Below are 25,043 nucleotides of genomic sequence, written 5' to 3'. Positions count from 1 at the left end.
ATTTGTCTGCCACTATGAAACATGGGCTTATAACATTAATTCCAAAACCTAACAAAGATCCGCTTTCTTTAGATAATTGGCGCCCAATTACTCTCCTCTGTAATGATTATAAGCTTTTAGCGCATGTTTATGCAAATCGCCTGAATGAGGGTTTGGCGACTATAATTGATGAATCCCAATCAGCCTTCATTAAGGGTAGGAATATTCACAATCATACGAGATTAATACTAGATATGTTGGACTACAGAGAGTTCATTCACACCGATGGTCTTGTGCTTTTCCTTGACTTTTACAAGGCTTTTGATACAGTTGAGCATTCTTTTCTTTTGAAAGCTCTTAATTATCTTGGTTTTGGAGAAAGCTTCTGCAATATAGTACAGATGTTCTATACTAATATATACAGTTCAGTAGTCCTAAATACAGGCATGACCCCTAGGTTTGAGGTGATGCGTGGTATTAGACAAGGGTGCCCTATCTCTCCTAAGTTATTTATTTTGACTACTCAATTATTAGCTTTACTTATTAATAACAGTCAGGATTTACTTGGTATTACTATCTTTGAGAAAGAATTTAAAATTAGTCAGTTTGCGGATGATACATCCATTTTCCTTAGAGATAAGCACATGGTACAAAAGGTTTTAAACATAATTCATGTTTTTTCAAAAGCTTCAGGACTAGTCCTCAATACCAATAAATGTGAACTACTTCCTATTCATGCATGCCCTGATTCCTCTATTGCTTCAATTAGAGTGGAATCTGAAGTTAAATATCTTGGTATAAAAATATCCAAAGACTTACCTAACAGAGAGGATTCTAATATCTCAAGCCGGATAGCAGACATGAAGAGAAAACTTAGCCGATGGTTATCCAGGGACCTAACCATTTTTGGTAGAGTGATTCTTTCTAAAGCGGATGGCATTTCACACTTAATCTATCCCTGCCATTCACTATACATCTCCCCTTGCAACATAAAAAAGCCAATTCAATTATTTTCCAGTTCCTGTGGAAGAATAAAACACACTACATCAAAAGATCGCAGCTTGTTAAGGAATATAAAGTAGGCGGTATCAGAGCTCCAGATTTTGAAACATTAGTGGGGACTCTGAAGGTTAAGTGGATCAAAACATTCTTGGCCCAGTCTGATTCTATGTGGTTCCATATACCTAAATCACTGTTCAATAGGATAGGAGGGTTTGATTTTCTTTTAAAATGTGATTTTGACATTAGTAAAATTCCTTTAAAACTTTCAAGATTCCACAAACAAATCCTTTATTTTTGGAAGATGATATTTACTCACAACTTCTCACCACATGGTTCAACTTTATGGAATAACAGAGTTGTTGTCATCAATAGAAAGTCTCTGTTTAAGAAGGATTGGTATGAGAGAGACATTTGCTTTGTTACTGATATTATGGATGGCGATGGGGAATTTTTGGAGTACAATGTCTTTTTAGAAAAGTTTCAATTGATATGTACGCCACATCAGTATAACAAAATTTGTAAGGCAATACCCCTGCCTTTAACCAGATTGATACAGAATATTATAAGGACCTCTAATGTAAGATCTCTCCTACCCCGTCTGATCTTAGCCGATACTCCAATTAACAACAAGGAGTGTAATAACAGACTTATTAGTACAGCTCTTAAAACAGAGTTCTTTCATAATTTTAACAGAGCCTTGTTCAAGACAAGTGACTGTGTTAGTCATAGAAAAGGCCCATTCAAATTATGTGAAATGGCCTGTTTCACCAAAGGTTAAGGAAACTCACTTTAAAATAGTCAATAAAATCTATCCAGTGGCTGATTTTCTTAAAAGAAGATTTAGATTTGAGGTAGAGCCTTGTGTTTTTTGTAACGGGTCTGATGAGACCATAGAACATATGTTCTATTCATGTCCAGTAACTCAACGTTTTTGGTTGGATATTCATGATTGGCTTTCCCTTAAGATTGATGATTTGCAACCTTTTGCTATCTCTCATATTCTTTTTTACATGGATAACATTGATTCTTCCATTTCTGATTTGGTAAACATTGTAATACTAATGGGTAAATATCACATTCATTGCTGTAAGTGGAGAAGTGTCAAGCCCTCCTTGTGTTTTATTAATGAGTTTCAGTTATACTGTCGTTCACTCTGTAATGTGAAGTCCAAGGTGGCTGGCAAAATCCTTAAAGAAATTTTTTCTTTGTTATTACTCTAAAATGCTCCTATACTACATGTCTCTCTTGCCCCATTTGTGTTTTTTTTTTTGCTTTTTGAGTTTTTTTTTTTTTGTGTGTGTTGTGATATATTGTTTGCTTTTCCCAGATATATGTCTCCTCTACGAGATGCTGTAATTTATATACTACTTTAATAAAAAAAAAAAGAAAAAGAAAAAAAAAATGAATTCTGAACCTACCGACTTTTTTATATTGTGAAAATACGGGATATTTTCGGGAAAATAAAAAACGGTAAGACAGCGGGAAATAAGTCAAAATAAGGGATTTCCCGGGAAAAACGGGAGGGTTGACAGGTATGCATAAAACTATCCTTTCTGATATTCAACAGAGAAAATGAGCCAAACGCACAGTTTCATGAAGTAAAAGTTTAAAACGGATCATTTTGGCCAAGGCTTAAAGGACTTAAACGTGTAAGTAGAACAAATAAATTGGCATTTCGGTCTTTTTTTATGATAAACCACGGAATAGACAACTTTATTATTATTAAACTGTTGTCGCGCAGCATGAAACGTCACAGCTGAGACGTTTCACCGGCCAATCATCTTCGGGCGATTAATATTAATGAGCTTCCCCTTGCCATTCACTCGTGTAAACCACTGCCTGTATCCGCAATCGTTCACTACTCACCATATAGTGAGTTCGCCATTTTGTAGTGCTGTCCGAATGTATAGTGCGAATTATTACACCCTATATAGTGGACACAATGCATCGTGAAAGTTTTTTTTTTCCTTTTATTTCCCGAAACATTCAAAATACAAACAAATAGAGCACCATATATATACAGATCCAAAAACATCAAAGTAGTAAAACACACACATAGCAATAAAGTAAAAAATATGAACAAGAAAGGGGCTACTTAACTATCTTTACATATGTTAATCGAGTAAATCAAAATCATCCAAAAAGGATATAAAATAACCAACATCCTTAGCATCGTGAAAGGTAGTGTACAACTGATGGTCAGCAATATATCCCATCATGCATTGCGGTCGCGCTGAAAGGGAAATAAAGGGTGTTGGGGTGAACGGACTGAGGAAGAAACATTATAAACGGACATTTAAGTACAATTAAAAATAAGATTGCCAGAATAGGAGAATAAAAGTTACAGTGCAGTGCGAGGAATTTGTTTTAATAAAAGGCAGCGACAAAGAAGAAAGTATTCAGTCTTGATTTAAAAGAACTGAAAAATGCAGCAGACACAAAGTACTTTGTATTTATTAATGTGGGAAATATGCACAGTATATAATACTGTATTTATTAAATACGTGTAATAAATACACGTATTTATTATTTTGAAAATCCACCCGCCGCCTGATCTGGCATGTTTTAATTGTGCGACAGTAATGACGTAAATACCGGCGCGACTGAGGCTTTTTTTTTTTTTTAACTTTATTTACAACATAGGTACAAACAAACAAAGCACTTGAGTCATGTACAGTTCCTTCTTTTGGTTCAGCATAATAAAAGCAAAAATAAAGAAAAACACAATATTAACTCTCATATTAAAGGTATCAAGTAATGAAAATTTAAGGGTCCCCCTCCCCTTTTTTTAAAATCATTAATCAGCTTTAAGGACTTACTTAGGACCTTAAGCTCATCCTTCCACCTAATCAGACAGGGTTTTGTTTTAAAATACCTGCGTGCGTGCGTGCGTGTGTGTGTGTAAAGAATTTTCCAAGTATTAATAAAACATTAACAACAAAATCTAGATTTCTATCATCAATAAACACACCAAATTTGACCATGTTTACAGTCAGAGGTGACAAATCAATGTTTTTGGACTGTAGCCAGCTTTGCATATCGTTCCAAAAAGGTTGTACTAAGACAATTAAAAAAAATACATGTTCCAGATCCTCAATTTCTCTCTCACAGAATACACAATTATTTACATCAAAATTAAATCTTAATCTTAGGAATTCATTTGTTGGATAGATTTCGTTTAGGATTTTAAAATTTACTCTTAACTTTAGGGTAGGGTGACCAGATTTCCCTAGTCTGAAACCGGGACACTTTTGCGCGCGACCATGCTCGTGCACGCACACCTTTTTTTTTTTTTTACACTCAGAGAGGTGCTCTTATTTTGTTGAAGCTCACATTTATCAACATCTCACATGAAATAGGCAAACAGGCATTGTTATCTAGTAGCATAGTGGTATACAGATCAGTTAAATTATGGTCAGACAACAGATTTTGTAATGGCTGAGAATAGGCCAGGCTATGTCCATAGGCCAAATTTAAACTGATTTATTTCACCTGTTTGTGAGAACACCAAGAAGAATGCATATGCACATGTAGGCTATATCTCTAAAATTGTATGCACTATAGCATGAACTTAAAAAGTAGATATGTGACCTCAACATAGCCTAGGTCAGAATCAACCTTACTAACCATTCCCCACAACTGAATGAATAAAGCAAGAACATGTGTACAAAAGTGAATGCTTTAATGGAAGGTGCAACAAGCTGTTCAACACAGCAATATGGCCAAACTGTCAGAATGGTATGTTAAACAGAAACAAAAAAGAGACAAGTGATTTGAGAATATACACTCAAACAAAACAGCAATAAAGGAGGAGGGGGCGACAGCCCGAGGAAAGCCCCCACAGGAGCGCACATCATTTGCAACATAGGCTACCCAACTCAGTACAAGAACAAAGCACTTACAGTGTGTGCAGTAGGCTTCGTGCGCATTGTTCTGCACCTCTCGGAGGAAGGGGTAGGTGCCCTGTAAATCTTTGGAAAAGGTACATTTTCTTTTCGCCATAATTGCTGCGGCATTACTGCTGCTAGCTGCTAGACAAAGAACATTCGCGCCAGTTAATGTTTATTTTATTGTTGCATGGCAACACTTTCTGTTGTCTGGAATAATGTGGCTAAATAAACACCCATGCCACAGGGCCAGGGGGCGGTAACCAGGAAAGTTTGCAATTCTTGTCAATTCATCAAAATAGTACAGTGGTGCTTGAAAGTTTGTGAGCCCTTTAGAATTTTCTGTATTTCTGCATAAATATGACCTAAAACATCATCAGATTTTCACACAAGTCCTAAAAGTAGATAAAGAGAACCCAGTTAAACAAATGAGACAAAAATATTATACTTGATCATTTATTTATTGAGGAAAATGATCCAATATTACATATCTGTGAGTGGCAAAAGTATGTGAACCTTTGCTTTCAGTATCTGGTGTGACCCCCTTGTGCAGCAATAACTGCAACTAAACGTTTCCAGTAACTGTTGATGAGTCTTGCACACTGGCTTGGAGGAATTTTAGCCCGTTCCTCTGTACAGAACAGCTTCAACTCTGGGATGTTGGTGGGTTTCCTCACATGAACTGCTCGCTTCAGGTCCTTCCACAACATTTCAATTGGATTAAGGTCAGGACTTTGACTTGGCCATTCCAAAACATTAACTTTATTCTTCATTAACCATTCTTTGGTAGAACGACTTGTGTGCTTAGGGTTGTTGTCTTGCTGCATGACCCACCTTCTCTTGAGATTCAGTTCATGGACAGATGTCCTGACATTTTCCTTTAGAATTCACTGGTATAATTCAGAATTCATTGTTCCATCAATAATGGCAAGCCGTCCTGGCCCAGATGCAGCAAAACAGGCCCAAACCATGATACTACCACCACCATGTTTCACAGATGGGAGGAGGTTCTTTTGCTGGAATGCAGTGTTTTCCTTTCTCCAAACATAACGCTTCTCATTTAAACCAAAAAGTTCTATTTTGGTCTCATCCATCCACAAAACATTTTTCCAATAGCCTTCTGGCTTGTCCACGTGATCTTTAGCAAACTGCAGACGAGCAGCAATGTTCTTTTTGGAGAGCAGTGGCTTTCTCCTTACAACCCTGCCATGCACACCATTGTTGTTCAGTGTTCTCCTGATGGTGGACTCATGAACATTAACCAATGTGAGAGAGTCCTTCAGTTGCTTAGAAGTTACCCTGGGGTCTTTTGTGATCTCGCCGACTATTACATGCCTTGCTCTTGGAGTGATCTTTGTTGGTCCACCACTCCTGGGGAGGGTAACACTGGTCTTGAATTTCCTCCATTTGTCCACAATCTGTCTGACTGTGGATTGGTGGAGTCCAAACTCTTTAGAGATGGTTTTGTAACCTTTTCCAGCCTGATGAAAATCAACAACGCTTTTTCTGAGGTCCTCAGAAATCTCCTTTGTTCGTGCCATGATACACTTCCACAAACATGTGTTGTGAAGATCAGACTTTGATAAATCCTTGTTCTTTAAATAAAACAGGGTGCCCACTCACACCTGATTGTCATCCCATTGATTGAAAACACCTGACTAATTTCACCTTCAAATTAACTGCTAATCCTAGAGGTTCACAAACTTTTGCCACTCACAGATACGTAATATTGGATCATTTTCCTCAATAAATAAATGACCAAGTATAATATTTTTGTCTCATTTGTTTAACTGGGTTCTCTTTATCTACTTTTAGGACTTGTGTGAAAATCTGATGATGTTTTAGGTCATCTTTATGCAGAAATATAGAAAATTCTAAAGGGTTCACAAACTTTCAAGCACCACTGTAAATGCAGACATTTCTCCGCTAATGATTCCCACGCTGTTTAGTCGCAAACGTCGCGAGTGGCGAAAACCGGGACATATCCGTGTCCCGACAGACTTTTGTCGGGACTCGGGACACACAACCCCAAATCGGGACGTCTGGTCACCCTACCTTAGGGGAAAGAGGAAATTACTTTTTTCTTATTTTCTTTACCTCTTCAACTTCAAATCCTTTGAGAACAGGAAATCTTCTGATTAGATTGGGATGACATTGCTGCATCACCATGTATCTGACAAACTTGGAACATTTATAGGTCACAGAAATCAACACCCTCAATGCAAAGCTATCCTAGTCCCAGAGAGATCTCATCTCATCATCTCTAGCCGCTTTATCCTGTTCTACAGGGTCGCACCTTTGAATAAACAATGTCGTCTTTGACCATTGACCTCAGAGAAAGTGGTATGGCTTTTATAATCTTATACAGTTTAACTGGGCATTTGAATTTAAATTTCTGACAAAATTCTCCATGTTGTAATACATTTCCATTGTCATCCAAGAAATGAGCAATTGCCCAAATCCCTTTCGACCCCAGTTCTTCAAAATACAAAAGATTTTCTGTCAAGTAATCTGTATCTGTTATTCAAAATTGGTACATTATGTGGCGTGAAGTTATGTTTATAGATTAGCTTCCAATAGAGCAACACTTGTTGACAAAGTAGAAAGTTTAACTGGTACGGAGTTAATGTCAAAATCACATCGAAGAAAGAAGTCTATCCCCCCCCATTTTCTGAGAAATTCCATTTGGGATAATAAACCAAAAAGAATGCCTATTCCTAATAAATGTTTGTAACCGTTTTAATTTTAGAACCCCATTCATAATATTTAGTCAATCGCTTGAACACCCCCCCACCTTCATAAATTTTAACCATGTAATTTTTCCTAATGGAAACATTTGTTTCTCCATAGGAAAAAGTTGACACTGTTGATTGAGTTAATCATCTTTGCAGATATAGATAAAGCTGGATAAATAAGACTAGACAGACCATCCATTTTGGTTAATAATACACTACCAAAGATTGTAATCTCTCTGCAACCACCTACTCATTTATCTATATTTATCTACATTCTTCCCAATATTCAAATCCTCAATTGTTTTATCCTTAGAATTAACCATACCCAAGTACTTAACCTCTTTCGTAATCCTTATATTGTATAATGGTTGTAGGGGGTAATCATGTAAAGTTAATATTTCACATTTTGTCTACATTCAACTGCAGTCCTGACACTTTGGAGAATATATTTATCAACTGTAAGGCTAAAGGGATGTTTCATTTTTTTAAAATAAGGTTACAGTGGTGCTTGAAAGTTTGTGAAATGGTTACAAAATCATTTCTAAAGAATTTGGACTCCACCAATCCACAGTCAGACAGATTGTGTACAAATGGAGGAAATTCAAGATCATTGTTACCCTCCCCAGGAGTGGTCGACCAAAGATCACTCTAAGAGCAAGGTGTGTAATAGTCGGCAAGGTCACAAAGGACCCCAGGGTAACTTCTAAGCAACTGAGGGCCTCTCTCACATTGGCTAATGTTAATGAGTCCACCATCAGGAGAACACTGAACAACAATGGTGTGCATGGCAGGGTTGCAAGGAGAAAGCCACTGCTCTCCAAAAAGAACATTGCTGCTCGTCTGCAGTTTGCTAAAGATCACGTAGACAAACCAGAAGGCTATTGGAAAAATGTTTTGTGCACGGATGAGACCAAAATAGAACTTTTTGGTTTAAATGAGAAGTGTTAGAACCTCACAGCAAGAAGGTTCCGGGTTCGAACCCAGCAGCTGGTGAGGGCCTTTCTGTGTGGAGTTTGCATGTTCTCCCCGTGTCTGCGTGGGTTTCCTCCGGGTGCTCCGGTTTCCCCCACAATCCAAAGACATGCAGTTAGGTTGACGTGGGGCGGCCTTGGGCTGAGGTGCCCTTGAGCAAGGTACCTGACCCCTGACTGCTCCCTGGGCGCTCTGGTGTGGCTGGCCACTGCTCTGTGTGTGTGTGCGTGTGTGTTCACTGCTTCAGATGGGTTAAATGCAGAGGATGAATTTCACTGTGCTTGAAGTGTGCATGTGACAAAAGGTTTAAATAAAGGGTTTTTTTTATGTTTGGAGAAAGGAAAACACTGCATTGCAGCATAAGAACCTTATCCTATCTGTGAAACATGGTGGTGGTAGTATCATGGTTTGGGCCTGTTTTGCTGCATCTGGGCCAGGATGGCTTGCCATCATTGATGGAACAATGAATTCTGAATTATACCAGCGAATTCTAAAGGAAAACATCAGGACATCTGTCCATGAACTGAATCTCAAAAGAAGTTAGGCCATGCAGCAAGACAACGACCCTAAGCACACAAGTCGTTCTACCAAAGAATGGTTAAAGAAGAATAAAGTTAATGTTCTGGAATGGCCAAGTCAAAGTCCTGACCTTAATCCAATCGAAATGTTGTGGAAGGACCTGAAGCGAGCAGTTCATGTGAGGAAACCCACCAACATCCCAGAGTTGAAGCTGTTCTGTACGGAGGAATGGTCTAAAATTCCTCCAAGCCGGTGTGCAGGACTGATCAACAGTTACCGGAAACGTTTAGTTGCAGTTATTGCTGCACAAGGGGGTCACACCAGATACTGAAAGCAAAGGTTCACATACTTTTGCCACTCACAGATATGTAATATTGGATCATTTTCCTCAATAAATAAATTACCAAGTATAATATTTGTCTCATTTGTTTAATTGGGTTCTCTTTATCTATTTTTAGGACTTGTATAAAAATGATGTTTTAGCAGAAATATAGAAAATTCTAAATAATGGCACGGTTCTGCTATCCCAACATTTTAGCTGTATTCATGGCGCTGTGATCAGTCCTCCACTTCCGGGTCGTTCCCAGCCAAAACAATACTCACTGTGACATTGGTTTGTATAACGTTTCGCTGAAATAAGATAGAATTAATAAATTTTATTGATGTTTAACTGGAATAGACGCTTAGAAAATGTTGTCAAATGTGCAAATACGCGAATTATCGCCCGTGCCACATCCATTATTGCGCTTAAGTTAGGGCTTGTGGTCTGAGTAACCGCGTCTACAAGATATATTTGTGCTTATCATGCTTATTGATGGGCCAGTTATTGTGAAATCATAGCGATGTTTGATTTTTTTATATTAATCACATACTTGAATAATCAGACAATTATTTCCTCAAAAGAATGCATACATTTTTGATGAGTGCTGATTCTGTATTGGTGTATAGTTCATATATTTGGGGATAAGAATTCTGGTAACAGAAATTAACACACATGGCTAAATTGGCTGTTGAACTCATTAATATAACAAGAATATGGTTTTTGTGGGCGTTATAGTTATTTGAGGCTCGGCCTGAATGATTTGAAGCCCGACATGGTTCATTTGAAGCCCAAGCGGTAGCGATAATTTATTTGTTTTATTAGGTGTGATTAATGTTTGTGTTTTTAATATTAATCTCTTAATTAATGTCCTAGCAACTGGTAATAATTCTTAGCAATTGTAAAGTTGTCTGCCACATCTACATTTTTTTTTAATTCGGTAATGCACGAGTCCTCGTGAGTTTTCAAACATTTCAAATTGTCAATCCCCAAATATTTGAGAAGTTGATGTCTAAATACCAGCATAACATCCTAACTCTGGTTCATAGCCCAATTCCAAAAACCTACCCAATAATAATATCTCAACTCAACTTTATTTACAGTTTATAGCACTTTAAAACAACCGTAGTTGAAAACAAGGTGCTGTACATAAAGACAAACAATTAAAAGCAATAAAATAAAACACAATAGAACAGTTGTTTCATTGTTTTTAAAAGCAGTTAGAAGCAAAACAATAAATAAAAGCAAACCATAAAACACTAAAACAAGAGCAGAGTCTCATGCGGAGTTAAAGGCCAAGGAGTACAAATGGGTTTTAAGACTGGTTTTAAAAATGGACAGTGAGGAGGCTTGCCTAATGTGCAATGGTAGCTCGTTCCATAATTTTGAAGCAGCAGTGGAGAAAGCTCTGTCCCCTCTGAGCTTCCATTTGGACCTCGGTACCTCCAGGAGCAGCAGATCAGCTGACCTGAGGCACCGAGCAGGAGCGTAGGGTTGAAGGAGCTCAGGGAGGTAAGGGGGGGCGAGACCATTTAAAGACTTAAAAACAAATAAAAGAATCTTAAAATGGACTCTAAAGTGCACAGGCAGCCAGTGGAGGGAGGCCAGGATGGGAGTTATGGAATATCCCTCATATTTCTTGAAAACTTTCAATGTTTTGAGTTGGGAATGTAAGTTCAGCCTCTTCAGTAAGTATATGTTAAAAGACCAATGCGAACAGAAATGAAATTGGACGTGTCCATTTCCTGAAAATATCACTCTAATCAACTAATGTCAAGGAGTCCAGGGGTTACACTCACAGTGACAAGAATGATCAAATTGACAAATTTACGATTTAAGAGGTGGCACGGTGGTGTAGTGGTTAGCGCTGTTGCCTCACAGCAAGAAGGTCCGGGTTCGAGCCCCGTGGCCGGTGAGGGCCTTTCTGTGCGGAGTTTGCATGTTCTGTCCGTGTGGGTTTCCTCCGGGTGCTCCGGTTTCCCCCACAGTCCAAAGACATGCAGGTTAGGTTAACTGGTGACTCTAAATTGACCGTAGGTGTGAATGGTTGTCTGTGTCTATGTGTCAGCCCTGTGATGACCTGGCGACTTGTCCAGGGTGTATCCCGCCTTTTGCCCGTAGTCAGCTGGGATAGGCTCCAGCTTGCCTGCGACCCTGTAGAACAGGATAAAGCGGCTAGAGATAATGAGATGAGATGAGACAATTTAACAGGCTATTTTCACCATGAAAAACATTTACTTGATGGCTCCGTATCTTTAAAATTTACAGGATGTTATTAAACTTAAAACAAACCACAATAAACACTTTACTTTTGTTGGTTTGGGCTGTGCGGCGTCCACCATTGTTGAATGACCCAGTGATGCGCATGCCACCTGTTGACTACTCCGCACATATCATAGCGGAACCGTGCCATTGACTATTATTCAACTTCCAAATATATTTAGGCCTTCAATTTCACTATTTTTGATCAAAATAGATAACATTTCTGCAACCATTATGAAAAAATAAAGGGGAGGTACTGCATCCCTAACGAATGCCCTTCGATTCCAAATCTTGAACAAGTGCCATGCCCAAGAGCAACAGAGCTATTAATTCCATTATAATAACTTATCAATATTTCTTCTAAACTTCTCTCCAAATCCAAAATGATAAAGTTTTCAAAATAAAAGGATGTTCAACAGAATCAAAAGCTTTTAAAAAATCTAAAAATAAAATAAAACCACCTTCAATTAAATCACTGTAATCAAGCAAATCTAAAACCAACCTAATGTGGATGAATCTTCCTTTCAAAAAGCCTGTGTCTCACTAATTATGGATGACAAGCCTCCCTTCAGTCTAGCAGCAATGACCCCCGAAATAATTTTGTAATCAGTATTCAGCAGTGCAATTGGTCTCAGGTTATCTAGTATTCTTTTTTCTTTACTAGACTTTGGAATGAGTGTAATTACACCTTGTTTTATGCAAGACGCCAGTTCTTTCTTCTCCATGCACTCTCAAAACTTAACAATAAATTCCTTAAATCTTTCCAAAAGAATTGATAATTGGCAGTAAGCCCATCGGTGCCTGGCAATTTGTTTAAAGCCATCTTCAAAATAGCTGAGTCTAGTTCCTCAATTTGAATATCAGCTTCACAAAGATCTTTAAAGGATTCCTCTATACAAGGGATAAGGTTCTTGATTTTATCAAAAAAAAGTTATCCGTATCCACCGAGGAGTAATTTGAGGTATACAACTTGGAGTAAAATGTAAAAACCTCTTTCTATATCCCTATGATCTTTGCTTTCTATACCATTTATCATTAGAGCTGAAAATGAATCTCACTTGTCTGTTCTTCTCTAAATTACTAAAATATGTGGGATTTTTTTCCACCTGCCTCAATCCATTTGTGATCCGCTTGTGATCTTATAAAGGCAACCTGTGCTTTTTCAAGATAAAGGTCATCTAATTTGACTTCTAACTCCATGAACCTATTTTTTTCTGTTTCATTTAGTTCAGGTTTACTACAACACAGACTTGTATCCCTAAGTAGGCTGCTTTCATACTCCTCTTTTACTGTTAAGATCTTTACTAAAATTAACAGTAAATACCCTAATTTTGAATTTGAGAAATTCCTATTTATCAATGTCACTATTGATGGATTCATCATTTCCAATAAACCTTATTTCTTTTCACAATATTTCTTATCCTGTAACAATTTGGCATTAAATTTCCAATATCCTTTGTTTCTGGATTCCCTTATTGTTGGTTCTAACACCAGATCTATAAAACAGTGATCTGATAGAGGAGCATTAGAGATTTTAGATTGTGAAACATTTCATGATGTCACTGACCAACCAGTAATCAATTCTAGACTTACTTTCCCCATTGGGCTTAAACCAAGAGTAATTTTTGATTCCCGGATTTAAACTTCTCCATACATCAGTTAAATTATTATCTGTCTTGAAACCTTCAATGTCATCATTGCATTTCAACTTTCTTAGTCTAGGAGGCCATCTATCTTCACATTCATTAGGTGTCATGTTCCAGTCACCTCCTACTATGATACATGCAGTAGGATATAGAAGTTTTGAGGTCTGAAATCACATTTGTAATGTTTTCCATTAGTTTTATGTTTGGACCATCATTATTGTATCCATAAACATTAGTTATTAGGAAGAATAGACTTTCGATTTTCAATACCACAGTCAACCAGTGACCATCTCTATCAGCTCTGCAAGTCACGATTTCACCAGGACATCTGTTGAACAGAGGTGGAAAAACTGGATTGACAAAGTAAAAGTCCTGCTTAGGTTTTCCTTCTGCCTGTGCTCTCAACACAGGTGATTTCACCAATTAGCTCATTAACCTGGCTTAGGGGATGTGGTAATTAGGATCAGCTGGTTCATTGAATTGGCTGGAGCAAAAATGTGGCAGGGTTTTTACTTTCTGCACCTGGGTTTTTCCACCTCTGCTATTGAAGCATATCACCACACCTCCCGGCTGGTTAGAGCCATGGCTGAATAACATCTTGTCTCCCCATTGATTAGTCCAAAAAGTCCTGTCCATCTCAGAGGAATGAGTCTCTTGCATCCTCGCCCCTCTACACCATTCCTCTGTCCCTGTCCACAGCAACCTCCGCATCTCCAACTTTGGGACTAAGTTTGACGAGCTCCTTAAAAACACAACTGCTCAATCAAACTGCTATCTTGCCGCCTCTCTGCGCGACGGAGTAGTATCCGAAAGCGTTTTTTCATTTTACCAATGAGCTCACTATAGTTCTCTATATAGAATTTCCTATATAGTGAGTGAGTGAGTGAGTGAGTGAGTGTGGACAACTCAGATAAATAATCAGAAAGTACTGGTGTGCAGTGACTCTATCAGCTGTGCTTAGTATTGGGACAGGCTCATCCAGGAGTCAGCAAGACCTCATTTATGACATCCTTCTGGCTATTAGAGAAGTGGTGAGGAAAGGGATTGAGGTGTCATTGTTGTGGGTTCCCACACATATTGGTATTCCAACAAATGAGAAAGTGGATAGGCTAGCAAAAAAAGCAGTGAAAAAAGAAAATATTGACATCAATGTTAGTCTATCCAAAGCGGAAGGCAAATGTATTGTCTGGAAACAAGTAATCCTAAAGTGGCAACAGTGCTGGGAACAAGAGAGTAAGGGGAGACATTTATTCTCATTAACTAGTAGAGTGACTGATTCAGTAACCTGTAAAAGAGAAAGGTGGAAAAGGAAAGATGAAGTCACTATTTCTAGGCTGAGAATTGGACATACTTACCTCAACAGTACTCTCTTCCTGTTAGGAAAACATCAGGATGGTCTGTGCCTGGAGTGTCAACAGCCTGAGACAGACAGTGCATCATGTTCTTATTGCCTGTGAGAAATACAATAGAGAAAGACAAGAACTTTTTACAGAACTCAGGAAAGTGGGCATGAAAGAAGTGTCAGTGGGAACAATTTTAGAAATGGGATCAACTGGGAAGGGAAAGTGTTGGCTTTTAAAATATCTAAAGGACACAGGACTCCTTCAGAGAATCTGGTGTAATAATGGAGTGACACTGTAAGTGGCAGCAACGCAACAAACTGGATGCCAGCTGCCATAAAACGCCATAGAAGAAGAAGAGATTCCGGACTGATAGTCTAAGGAATAGAATGCAAATAGCTATAAACGAGGTTGAAAGATGGTCACATGAGTGGGGGTTTCATTTATCTGTTGAAAAGACACAAGTTATATGTTTCTCAAAAAAAAGGGTTAACCCTACAGTGGACCTCAGGTTGTATGGGCAGCCACTCAAACAAACGGATAGTATACCTTGGTGTATGGTTCGATAACAAACTTTCTTTTAAAAATCATTAGGATGAATGGGGATGAAAGGTTATAGACAAATGTAAAAAGGGAATTAATATTCTGAAATGCTTAGCAGGGAATGACTGGGGGGGGGGCATCAAGCACATCCTTGAAAAGAATTTATAGTGCCCTAATCCGGTTGGAGCTAAACAAGATACAAGCCAAAGCCCTCCGTATATGCTGTGGTGCCTTCAGGACTTCTCCAGTCCCAGCACTTCAGGTGGAAGTAGGGGAGATGCCACTGGACCTCAGGCGACTGAAATTATCAGTATCATATTGGCTAAACCTACAGGGTCATGAAGACAATCACCCAACCAAACAGATACTAAGGGAATGCTGGGAGTATGGTCGACCCGTACGCAGTTTTGGGTGGGATGGTAATCAGCAGGCAGATCAATTGGGGATCAGTGACATTCCTCTTTGCAAAACAATTACAAGGTCAATCATTCCCCCTTGGTTATTTTATTTCCCTATTGTAAATTTGAAAACTAAGGAGATTGCAAACCAGAATGTATTACGGGAAGAAGTAATGTATGATGACATGACACAGATGCTTCTAAAAACGAAACTGGTAAGACAGGAGCAGCAGTATTCATCCCCAGCTAGAATTTAAGTATTGGGAAAAGGACGTCAGATCACTTGTCAATTTTTTCAGCAGAAATGATGGCTATTATACTGGCCCTGCAGTGGGTGGAGGAGGTGAAGCAGTTATTTGCTCAGATTCTATGTCTTCCTTAAATAGTATCCAGAGTGGAAAATCTACATGCCGACAAGATCTCTTAGATGAAATTAACCATCTCGTATTTAAGATTAATCAACATAAAACTTTTATTCAGTTCACATGGGTTCCAGCTCATAAGGGGGTTGAGGGTAATGAGAAAGTGGATAAAATGGCCAAAGAGGCCATCAAGGCAAATGAGGTTGAGTTAGAAGTCCCATTAAGCAAGGCAGAAATTAAAGTAATAATTAAAGACATCAACAAAATGTGGCAGGAGAGATGGAATACAGAGGAGAAAGGAAGGCATCTATTTAATTTACAAAAGGAGGTGGTGTTTAGAAGGGGTGGTGAACTGAAACGACAGGAGGAGGTTTGGTTGACAAGGCTGAGGATAGGACACACAAGTCTAAATAGTGGGTTGTATACAATAGGGAAACATCATTCTGGGGCCTGTGCACACTGTGGAGAAGTAGAAAAGGTTGAGCATGTTCTTATACACTACACAGTATTCCAGTGAAAGAGAGAAGATGGGGAGAACATTAAGAAAATCTGTAACTATAGACAACTTATTCAGTCAGCCATTCACACAATCAGCAGTAACAGCTCTAACACAGTATTTAAAGGACACTCAACTAGCAAATAGAATTTAGTTTTTTTTTTATAATCAGTCTGCAATGACTTGTTTATTTGTTTATCCTTGTGAAGGGTTTCACAGGAAGATCCTCGTATCCTCGTAATTGGTTTATGGGAAGATTTTTTGTTTGGTTATCCTCATAATTGGTTTACGGGAAGATTTTGTTTGGTTATCCTCGTAATTGGTTTACGGGAAGATTTTGTTTGGTTATCCTCGTAATTGGTTTATGGAAAGATTTTTGTTTGGTTATCCTCGTAATTGGTTTACGGGAAGATTTTGTTTGGTTATCCTCGTAATTGGTTTACGGGAAGATTTTTGTTTGGTTATCCTCGTAATTGGTTTATGGGAAGATTTTTGTTTGGTCATCCTCGTAATTGGTTTATGGAAAGATTTTGTTTGGTCATCCTCGTAATTGGTTTACGGGAAGATTTTGTTTGGTCATCCTCGTAATTGGTTTACGGGAAGATTTTGTTTGGTCATCCTCGTAATTGGTTTACGGGAAGATTTTGTTTGGTCATCCTCGTAATTGGTTTACGGGAAGATTTTGTTTGGTCATCCTCGTAATTGGTTTATGGGAAAAGATTTTGTTTGGTCATCCTCGTAATTGGTTTACGGGAAAATTTTTTGTTTGGTCATCCTCGTAATTGGTTTACGGGAAGATTTTTGTTTGGTTATCCTCGTAATTGGTTTACGGGAAGATTTTGTTTGGTTATCCTCGTAATTGGTTTACGGGAAGATTTTTGTTTGGTTACACAAATTCTAGACAATTTGGCCAGAGTTTCTCTAAGCTCCGGTGAGGTGGGACGAGGGCTGATAGGGCATGCCCGCCCTCTGAGCACCAATACACGTCAAGAAGAGCAAGGATTGACTCAAGCATACATCTCTTAATATTGTTAATATTCTACTCCATTATTTCAGCTAGAAGGCTAGAATTCTTCTGTGACCTTGTGTCTCACTGTGTACTGTACTGTTGTGATAACACATTGCTCGAGACATAATATTGATATCTTTTGAACATTCTATCAGGACATGACCTGCTCAAGGTCTGACTACACTACAGGCTCAGTTTTGATTTATTGTCATGCAGGCATTTGCAACGATTAATATCCCTTGAGATCACACCTCAGCCCGGTAGATGGCGGTAATGCACATCGATTGTTAACCGCCAGTAAATCGACAGAAGAAGAAGAAGAAGAGATTCCGGACGCAGCCAGTGGCAAGTAACCTCACACCCGGAAGTATTTGTTCCTGGATCAAGGCGGCATGGCTGTGTGTTGATTACCTAATCTTCTCTACATTTGAATAAAGGTCCGGTGAGATGTACTGAACTAATTACAAACCTATAATGGACATACTGTACAGTTCGATACTAATCGTTAGCGCACTGTAGCTTGTCAAAACCATCTTATTAATGGATAATGGCGTGCGTTGCGAATGAAAACGTTACATGTTTTTAACCTAACGTGCCCAGACGTCCCGACAAGCAATATGCAAGCAATGCATTACTTGGCGTTTTCACAAAGGTGAAATAAATCAGTTGAAATTTAGGCTATTGGCCTATTCCCTATCATCACATCTGTTGTCTGATTTTCTTACTTTAACTGAATTGTGATAGAAGTACATGTAGATAACAAGAAAATACTTGATTATTCTCTGAAATGTTGATAAAAGTGAGCTTCTACAAAATGATAAAAGCACCTGTCTGAGCCATGGTTTGAGCCGGCGCATGTTTACATCAAAACGTGTGTGCGTGCACGAGTATCACGGTCACGCGCAAAGTGTCCCAGTTTTAGACTCGGGAAATCTGGTCACCCTATTTTAACCTCATAATTTTCACTGTATATTCTCTAGCGGTCACTGGAACATGTCTGAACCCCAGTCGTTACATGCCTCAATACACAATCCTCCTGGATATTGGGCCATGTAACGACTGTGGTCTGAACCTGGTCTGCTGTTAGAATGTGTTGTGGTTGGAGTAAAATGTCAGTCTGTTTTGTTTTGCCAATTCCTAGCACGATGGCGCCCAAGAGGAGACGAACGGCTCTTCAACAAAATCTCCAGTTTGCAAGTCCTGTTCAAATGAAAAGGTTTAATCAAACGCATGGCATATCGCCATGTGGTGGTGATGAGGAGGAGGAGGAAGAGGATGTTTCAGAGATGGAAAGAAACTTTGCTTTGTTCAATAAACGCGGTCCTGCTGTGCAAAAATCACAGATGAATGATGAATCTAATGAAGCCACAGAGGACGAGGATTACAGTGAGGATTTTGTGACGGAGCACAGACAAGCCGAGAGTACGGACACGGACATCACCGGCTCAGAGGAGTCACATAACCAGAGAGACTGTCGGCCAAACACCACCAACACCGGGTTACACAACAAGACTGAGGTTAAAGGAGGTGAGATTTCAGCTGATGCCACGTTAATTAATAATAAAATAGATTTAGCTTCAGCAGTAGATAGAAAACAGCTGTACAATAATCAATTTTTCACCTACAGTACAATTATTAGGCACCCTATTTTTTTTAAATCCAAACTTTGCTACTTTTGACTTCTACAGTGTTTTGCAAAAGTATTCATCCCCCTTTGTGTTTATCCTATTTTGTCGCATTACAAGCTGGAATTAAAATGGATTTTTGGAGGGTTAGCACCATTTAATTTACATAACATGCCTACCACTTTAAAGGTGCAAATTGTTGTTTTATTGTGACACAAACAATAAGATGAAAAACAGAAATCTGGAGTGTGCATATGTATTCACCCCCCCCAAAGTCAATACTTCGTAGAACCACCTTTTGTTGCAATTACAGCTGCAAGTCTCTTGAGGCATGTCTCTATTACCATAGCACATCTAGTCACTGGGATTTTTTTGCCCATTCCTCAAGGCAAAACTGCTCCAGCTGCTTCAAGTTAGATGGGTTGCGGTGGTGTACAGTAATCTTTAAGTTATGCCACAGATTCTCAGTTGGATTGAGGTCTGGGGTTTGGCTCAGCCATTTCAAGACATTTAAATGTTTCCCTCCAGTATAGCTTTCACAGTATGTTTGGGGTCATTTTCCTGCTGAAATGTGAACCTTCATCCCGGTCTCAAACCTCTGGCTGACTCAAACAGGTTTTCCTCCAGAAAAGTTCAATTTTAGTTTCATCTGACCACAGAATCTTCTATATGTTTAGGGAGTCTGTTGCGCAAACTCCAAACGCGTTTTCTTAAGCAATTACTTTTTTTTCTGGCCACTCTTCCCTACTCTGTGGAGTGTATGACTTAAAAGTGGTCCTATGGACAGATACTCCCATCTCTGCTGTGGCTCTTTGCAGCTCCTTCAGTGTTCATCTTTGTTGCATCTCTGATTAATGCTCTGCTTGCCTGGTCTGTGAGTTTTGGTGGGTGGCCTTCTCTTGTCAGGTTTGTATTGGTGACACATTCTTCCCATTTTGCTATAATGATTTAATGGTGCTCCCTGGGATATTCAAAGTTTGGGATGGTTTTTATAACCCAACCCTGATCTATACTTCTCCACAACTTTGACCTGTTTGGAGGCTCCTTGGTTTTCATGTTGCTGGTGTTGCAGAGTCAGGGTCCTTCCAGAACAGATTGATTTGTACAGACATCATGTGATGCTTTGATTGCACACAGGTGGATCTTAATCGGCTAATTATGTGACCTTATGAAGTGAACTGGATGGACCAGCTGTTATTTAGGGGTTTCATACGAAAGGGGGTGAATACCTATGCACACTCCAGATTTCTGGTTTTTCATCCTGTGTCACAATGAAACAACCATTTGCACATGTTGGGTAAATCAAATGGTGCTAACCCCCCCAAAATCCATTTTAATTTCAGCTTGTAATGCAACAAAAACAGGACAAACACCAAGGGGGATGAATACTTTTGCAAGACACTGTACATTATCGAGTCAGTACAAAAACATTTTAGATTTCCAAATGTTCGTTTTCCAGCACAAAATTAAATTTTACAGAAAAAAAGTTTGTATCTGAGCAGCATCTTATATAAGAGACCACTTTTCAGGTTAGAAAAGAAAACATAATGAAGGCTACTGAGTTTTGCTGCAAAATTAAGAAGCAAGTGTGTGACAGTGTCCAGAAGAACTGTGGCTGGTTCTGCAAGGTGCTCAGTAAAACCTACAGCTCATTTCCTTATAAAACTGCACTAACTAAACCCGAGATGACAGTGTTGTTGTTTTTTTTTTAAGCGCCAAATATTGTCTTTGTTTCATTTATTCTGGCTTACTGCTGTTTTATAAAATATATATTTTTTTTAAATGTCGAAACATTTTCATTATTTTTAAGCCATTTTTGGTCTATAGCATTTCTTTTCAAGACATGTGCCTAAGACTTTTGCACAGAACTGTACATCAGCATTTTTTACAGCTTAGTCCCTTCTCTGTGTGTTTATGAACAGATCTGTCAACACTGTCATTTGAAGAGATTATAAGGTTACAAAGTAAAGTTGGAACTAAGGCATGTAATAAGCTTAAACATGCCACAAAAAAGAAAACTCAGCATTCTGAACCTGCAAAACGAAAGAGCAGCGACAGGTACTGAACTATTCACTGATCAGCATCATGTTTAACAGTATTATTCCTCCTGTATCTGCTTATAACATCATTTATACTGCAGACCTCAAGAGATTTCAGCCAAGAAGCCAGTTTCTTTTCTTAGAAAATTAGGATCCACTAAGGAACCTGTAAGTCTCCAAGTCTCTGTGTACACACACATACCGTGTGTTTTTATGTATGAAGCCTATGACTAAATATGCACTGGGCTCATTGTATATTCTGTTTTCCAGATTTTGAGGGATCCTCGTTTTGATGATCTTTCTGGTGAATTTAAACCAGAAGTGTTCAGCCAGACATACAGATTCATTAACAACATCAGACAAAGAGAAGCAAAGGTTTGCTTAGAATTACAAGAGTTTTGCAGATTCGTTTATTGTAGAATCTGTAATCCTTGGTTTTTTATACCATTTATATTGCAGATGGTGAAAAAAAGGCTGAAGAAAGTAAAATCGGATGCAAAAAAAGAAGAATTGAAATCTTTTCTAAAGAGACTGGCAAGTTAACGCTTAATACATTTTAGAAAATTCAGCTTATGTCTGTCGTGACTTTTGTTAGCATGATTATAAACAGTCTTTGCTCTGCACTGTTATTGACCATTTGGTGTGTATTTGCAGGAGAACCAAAAGCGTAACCATCAAAGACAAGAGCAGCAGAGAGAGAAGGAGCTTCATTATAAGAGGAAGCAGAGAGCACTGGTGGGAGATGGACATCAACCTTTCTATCTCAAGAAATGTATGTTCAGTAAATTCTCTTTTTCAGTACTTGCTGCTGTGAACCTGCCGAAGTTGCAACAACACATGCGGTGTTCTATGCATTCATAGGAAAATGAAAGTACACCCTCCAATTCTATTTTTTATTTATCAGGGCTTAAATAACCTTTTTGGTTCTCACCCACTTTTCTAAACAAAGAAATAACCTCAGGTGACGACAAAACGGCACAAAGGCTTATGTAGTCATTTTTTCCCCCAAAAGAAAACCAACATTCAGAAACCAAGTGGGAATAAATAAGTACACCCTATAATTCAGTAACATGTAGAACCAGGTTTATAGCAACAATAGCTTGAAGTAAATGCCTACTGAAAAAAGTAGGCATTTCAGTCTCTCACACTGTCTGAGAGAAATTCTGGCCCACTCTTCTTTACAGCATTGTTTCAGTTCAGTGAGGGTGTACTTTCTTTCCCCATGACTGTATAGTGTGTGCATATGCTCATGGGAACATTCGTACCCCTGCTTATTGATGCAATTAATGATCCAGGCAGCAGTACAATGCATAAAATCACACAGATCATCTCAAGAGCGTCAGTTAATGCTCAAATCAAGCATCAGAATAGGGGAAAAATGTGACCTCAATGACTTTGATGGTGTTCTGGTTCTTGGTGACAAATGGGCTGGTTTGAGTATTTCAGAAACTGCTGATCATTGCTCTTTACAACTGGAGATGAGCAGAAAAACCTTGATACAAATAGGCTACAACAGTTTAAAAAAAAAAAGCAGTATCAGGTTCCACTCCTGTCAACAAGAACCTGAAGCTACAGTGGATACAGACTTGCCCAAACTGGACAGCTAAAAATTGGAAAAAGAGCAGGCAAGATTTTTCCAGTCTTTTTTTTTTTTCTTCCCCCACTCCAATCATCTGTGCATTTTTCAAATCAATCCAGGTTAGAAAATTTTGGAGAAAAGATGATCCATGATTAAAGTGGTTGTTTGAGTTACTCTAGTCTTCCTGTCAGCTCAGACCTATCTGGCCAGGTTCCTCTGCCCTCTCTTATTGATGAGGCTCCCCACCCACCCCAGAACCGATGTTTGCTGGATGTATTTTGTTTTCTGTATCATTCTGTGTAACTATAGGTACTGTTGTGCATGAAAATCCCCGGAGATCAGAAATACTCCCAGGAGATTTCAGAAAATACTCAAACCACCTCTGGCACTAGGACAGAAATATTTGCTGATGTTGTAATGTAAACATTCTACAGTATAAATGTAAATTCTTGCCTCCTTTACATTTCCTTAGCTGATAAGAAGAAACTGCAGTTGGCTGAGAAGTACAACGAGCTGAAAAAGAGTGGGAAGCTGGAAAATTTCTTGAGCAAGAAGCGGAAACGAAATGCAGTTAAAGACCGCAGGAAACTGCCCTAAAAAACAGAATGCGGATCAGTCCAGTGAAATAAGTAGAACTTGTCCACGTTTTGTTGGACAGCCTTTGTAAACAACAGTGCAGAGTTAGGGATTGAACTGAGTAATTGTCTTCTCAAAGGATCTCACAATGACAGCTTCTGGTTGATTTATTGTACAAAACAATTGAACATTTAAGATGTTTTTTTTTTCTCCTCCTCATGAAAAAAAATAAATAACATGAACAGTGTTTTGACACATTGGTGTATAATTTAAGGTGTGTGTGCTATTTTGAAGCCAGCAGTAGATGGTGTTCTTGGGCTTATGTATGTTTTCTTCCAAAACTTCAAATATGGTGCATTTTGTGTGGCCCATGTGCTGTCAGTCGACTCAGAAGTAAACTTTAGTCAACTTTTCTGATTGCCAGCCTTACCTTGTGTTCCAGCTGTCATACTCAGTCCAGCCATTTAAAGAGTTCTCATTGGCCAGACCAGCAGCTATTAAAATGCGGAAATACACATGCAGGCTGTTTATATTCTATCCTTAGTTTGGGTTATCTAGTTGTATTTTTTTTTTTAATTCTCAGAACTGCAGTACAAAAGCAAGCAGGTTTGGTTATCTAGCTAATGCAAACATTAATATGATTAAGTTTTATATTGAGTATTTTCTAGTAAGTTTTAATTCCTATTGCTTTGTCATTTTAGAGATTCATAGAAATTGGCCTGCATTAAACTGGCCTCAGAAGTTTTTCTGAGATAAAATGAACAAAATGGACTTTTGTTTAATAATGAACTTGGTCATAAATAAAGGCTAATATAAAAATGCACCTTATTCCTTTGCTTTATTTAGGTTGAGTACCAGCATTCTCAACACTACTCATCCTAGCCTCACAGTTACCAGCAGCCATTTGGGAATGGAAGCTATAATGCAGGTGGCACAGAGGGTAGACATGCCACTTCACAGCTCCTGCATTTGATCCTGAGCTCAGGTTACTCTCAGTGTTTAGTGGTTAGTGTTGATATTGGATGGGAGGCAAAAATCTTAAAACAGCTTGACAAATTATTAGGCTTGTGTTGAACATGGCATTACATCATGAGGTCTCATTGATGAAATAACATCAAGGCAAAGAATTACAGACCGAGAGAGAGACACACACACACACGTAAACACAACTAGGGAGCATAATTTTGTTTAGTGTTTTGAGCCTGTAATGCTCTACTGACTGTTCTTCAAACAGGTTTCCAAAAAAGGTGAGATGCTGTGTAAAATATAAATAGACAGATTGCAGTGATTTTGCAAATCAAGTAAACTGTATATTTCATTGAAGATAGTACAACAGATTAAATGCTGACCCTGCGAAACTTTTATTCTTGTTTGGAAAATATATGCTCATTTTGAATTTGATGCCAGGAACAGGGGCATGTTTACCACTGTTATGTCACCTCTACTTTTAACAACACACTGTAAATGCTTGGGAACTGAGGAAACCAATTGCTGTAGTTTTGGAAGAGAAATGTTGTCCCATTCTTACCTGATGATGTACAGTTTCAGCTGCTCAACAGTTTGGGGTATCTTTTGTTGTATTTTTCATTTCATAATGCAACAAACGTTTTCAATGGATGACCGCTATGGACTACAGGGAGTGGTCTGTAAAAGAGCTTGGGCCCAGAGGAGGTGGCGGTGTTTCTAGATGTTGTTTATATCTGGTTTTAACTTGCATTAGTGGATGCAGGGAATAATCTGTGTTGGCATCAGATG

The 25,043-nt window shown here is 38.6% G+C and overlaps 1 protein-coding gene across 1 annotated transcript; it reads left to right on the top strand.

Moving 5' to 3' along the window:
- Positions 1 to 17,798: 17,798 nt before the first annotated feature.
- rrp36 (ribosomal RNA processing 36) lies at positions 17,799 to 24,109 on the top strand. Its single transcript, XM_060940621.1, has 8 exons — positions 17,799 to 17,906; positions 18,611 to 18,996; positions 21,017 to 21,152; positions 21,235 to 21,301; positions 21,404 to 21,508; positions 21,593 to 21,667; positions 21,788 to 21,905; positions 23,185 to 24,109. The coding sequence occupies exons 2-8, from the start codon at positions 18,615 to 18,617 to the stop codon at positions 23,307 to 23,309; spliced, it is 1,008 nt and encodes a 335-aa protein (XP_060796604.1). The 5' UTR covers positions 17,799 to 17,906; positions 18,611 to 18,614; the 3' UTR covers positions 23,310 to 24,109.
- Positions 24,110 to 25,043: the final 934 nt, after the last annotated feature.

Source organism: Neoarius graeffei, chromosome 15 (genome assembly GCF_027579695.1).
Source record: "Neoarius graeffei isolate fNeoGra1 chromosome 15, fNeoGra1.pri, whole genome shotgun sequence".
In the NCBI taxonomy this organism is placed as follows: Eukaryota; Metazoa; Chordata; class Actinopteri; order Siluriformes; family Ariidae; genus Neoarius; species Neoarius graeffei.
This window is presented reverse-complemented; position numbering and strand designations above follow the sequence as displayed.

Coding starts and splice junctions, on each gene's coding strand:
- rrp36 (XM_060940621.1), top strand. CDS start 18,615: ATGGCGCCCAAGAGGAGACGAACGGCTCTTCAACAAAATCTCCAGTTT. Junction 18,997..21,016: donor CAAGACTGAGGTTAAAGGAG/GTGAGATTTCAG, acceptor GTTTATGAACAG/ATCTGTCAACACTGTCATTT. Junction 21,153..21,234: donor AAACGAAAGAGCAGCGACAG/GTACTGAACTAT, acceptor TTTATACTGCAG/ACCTCAAGAGATTTCAGCCA.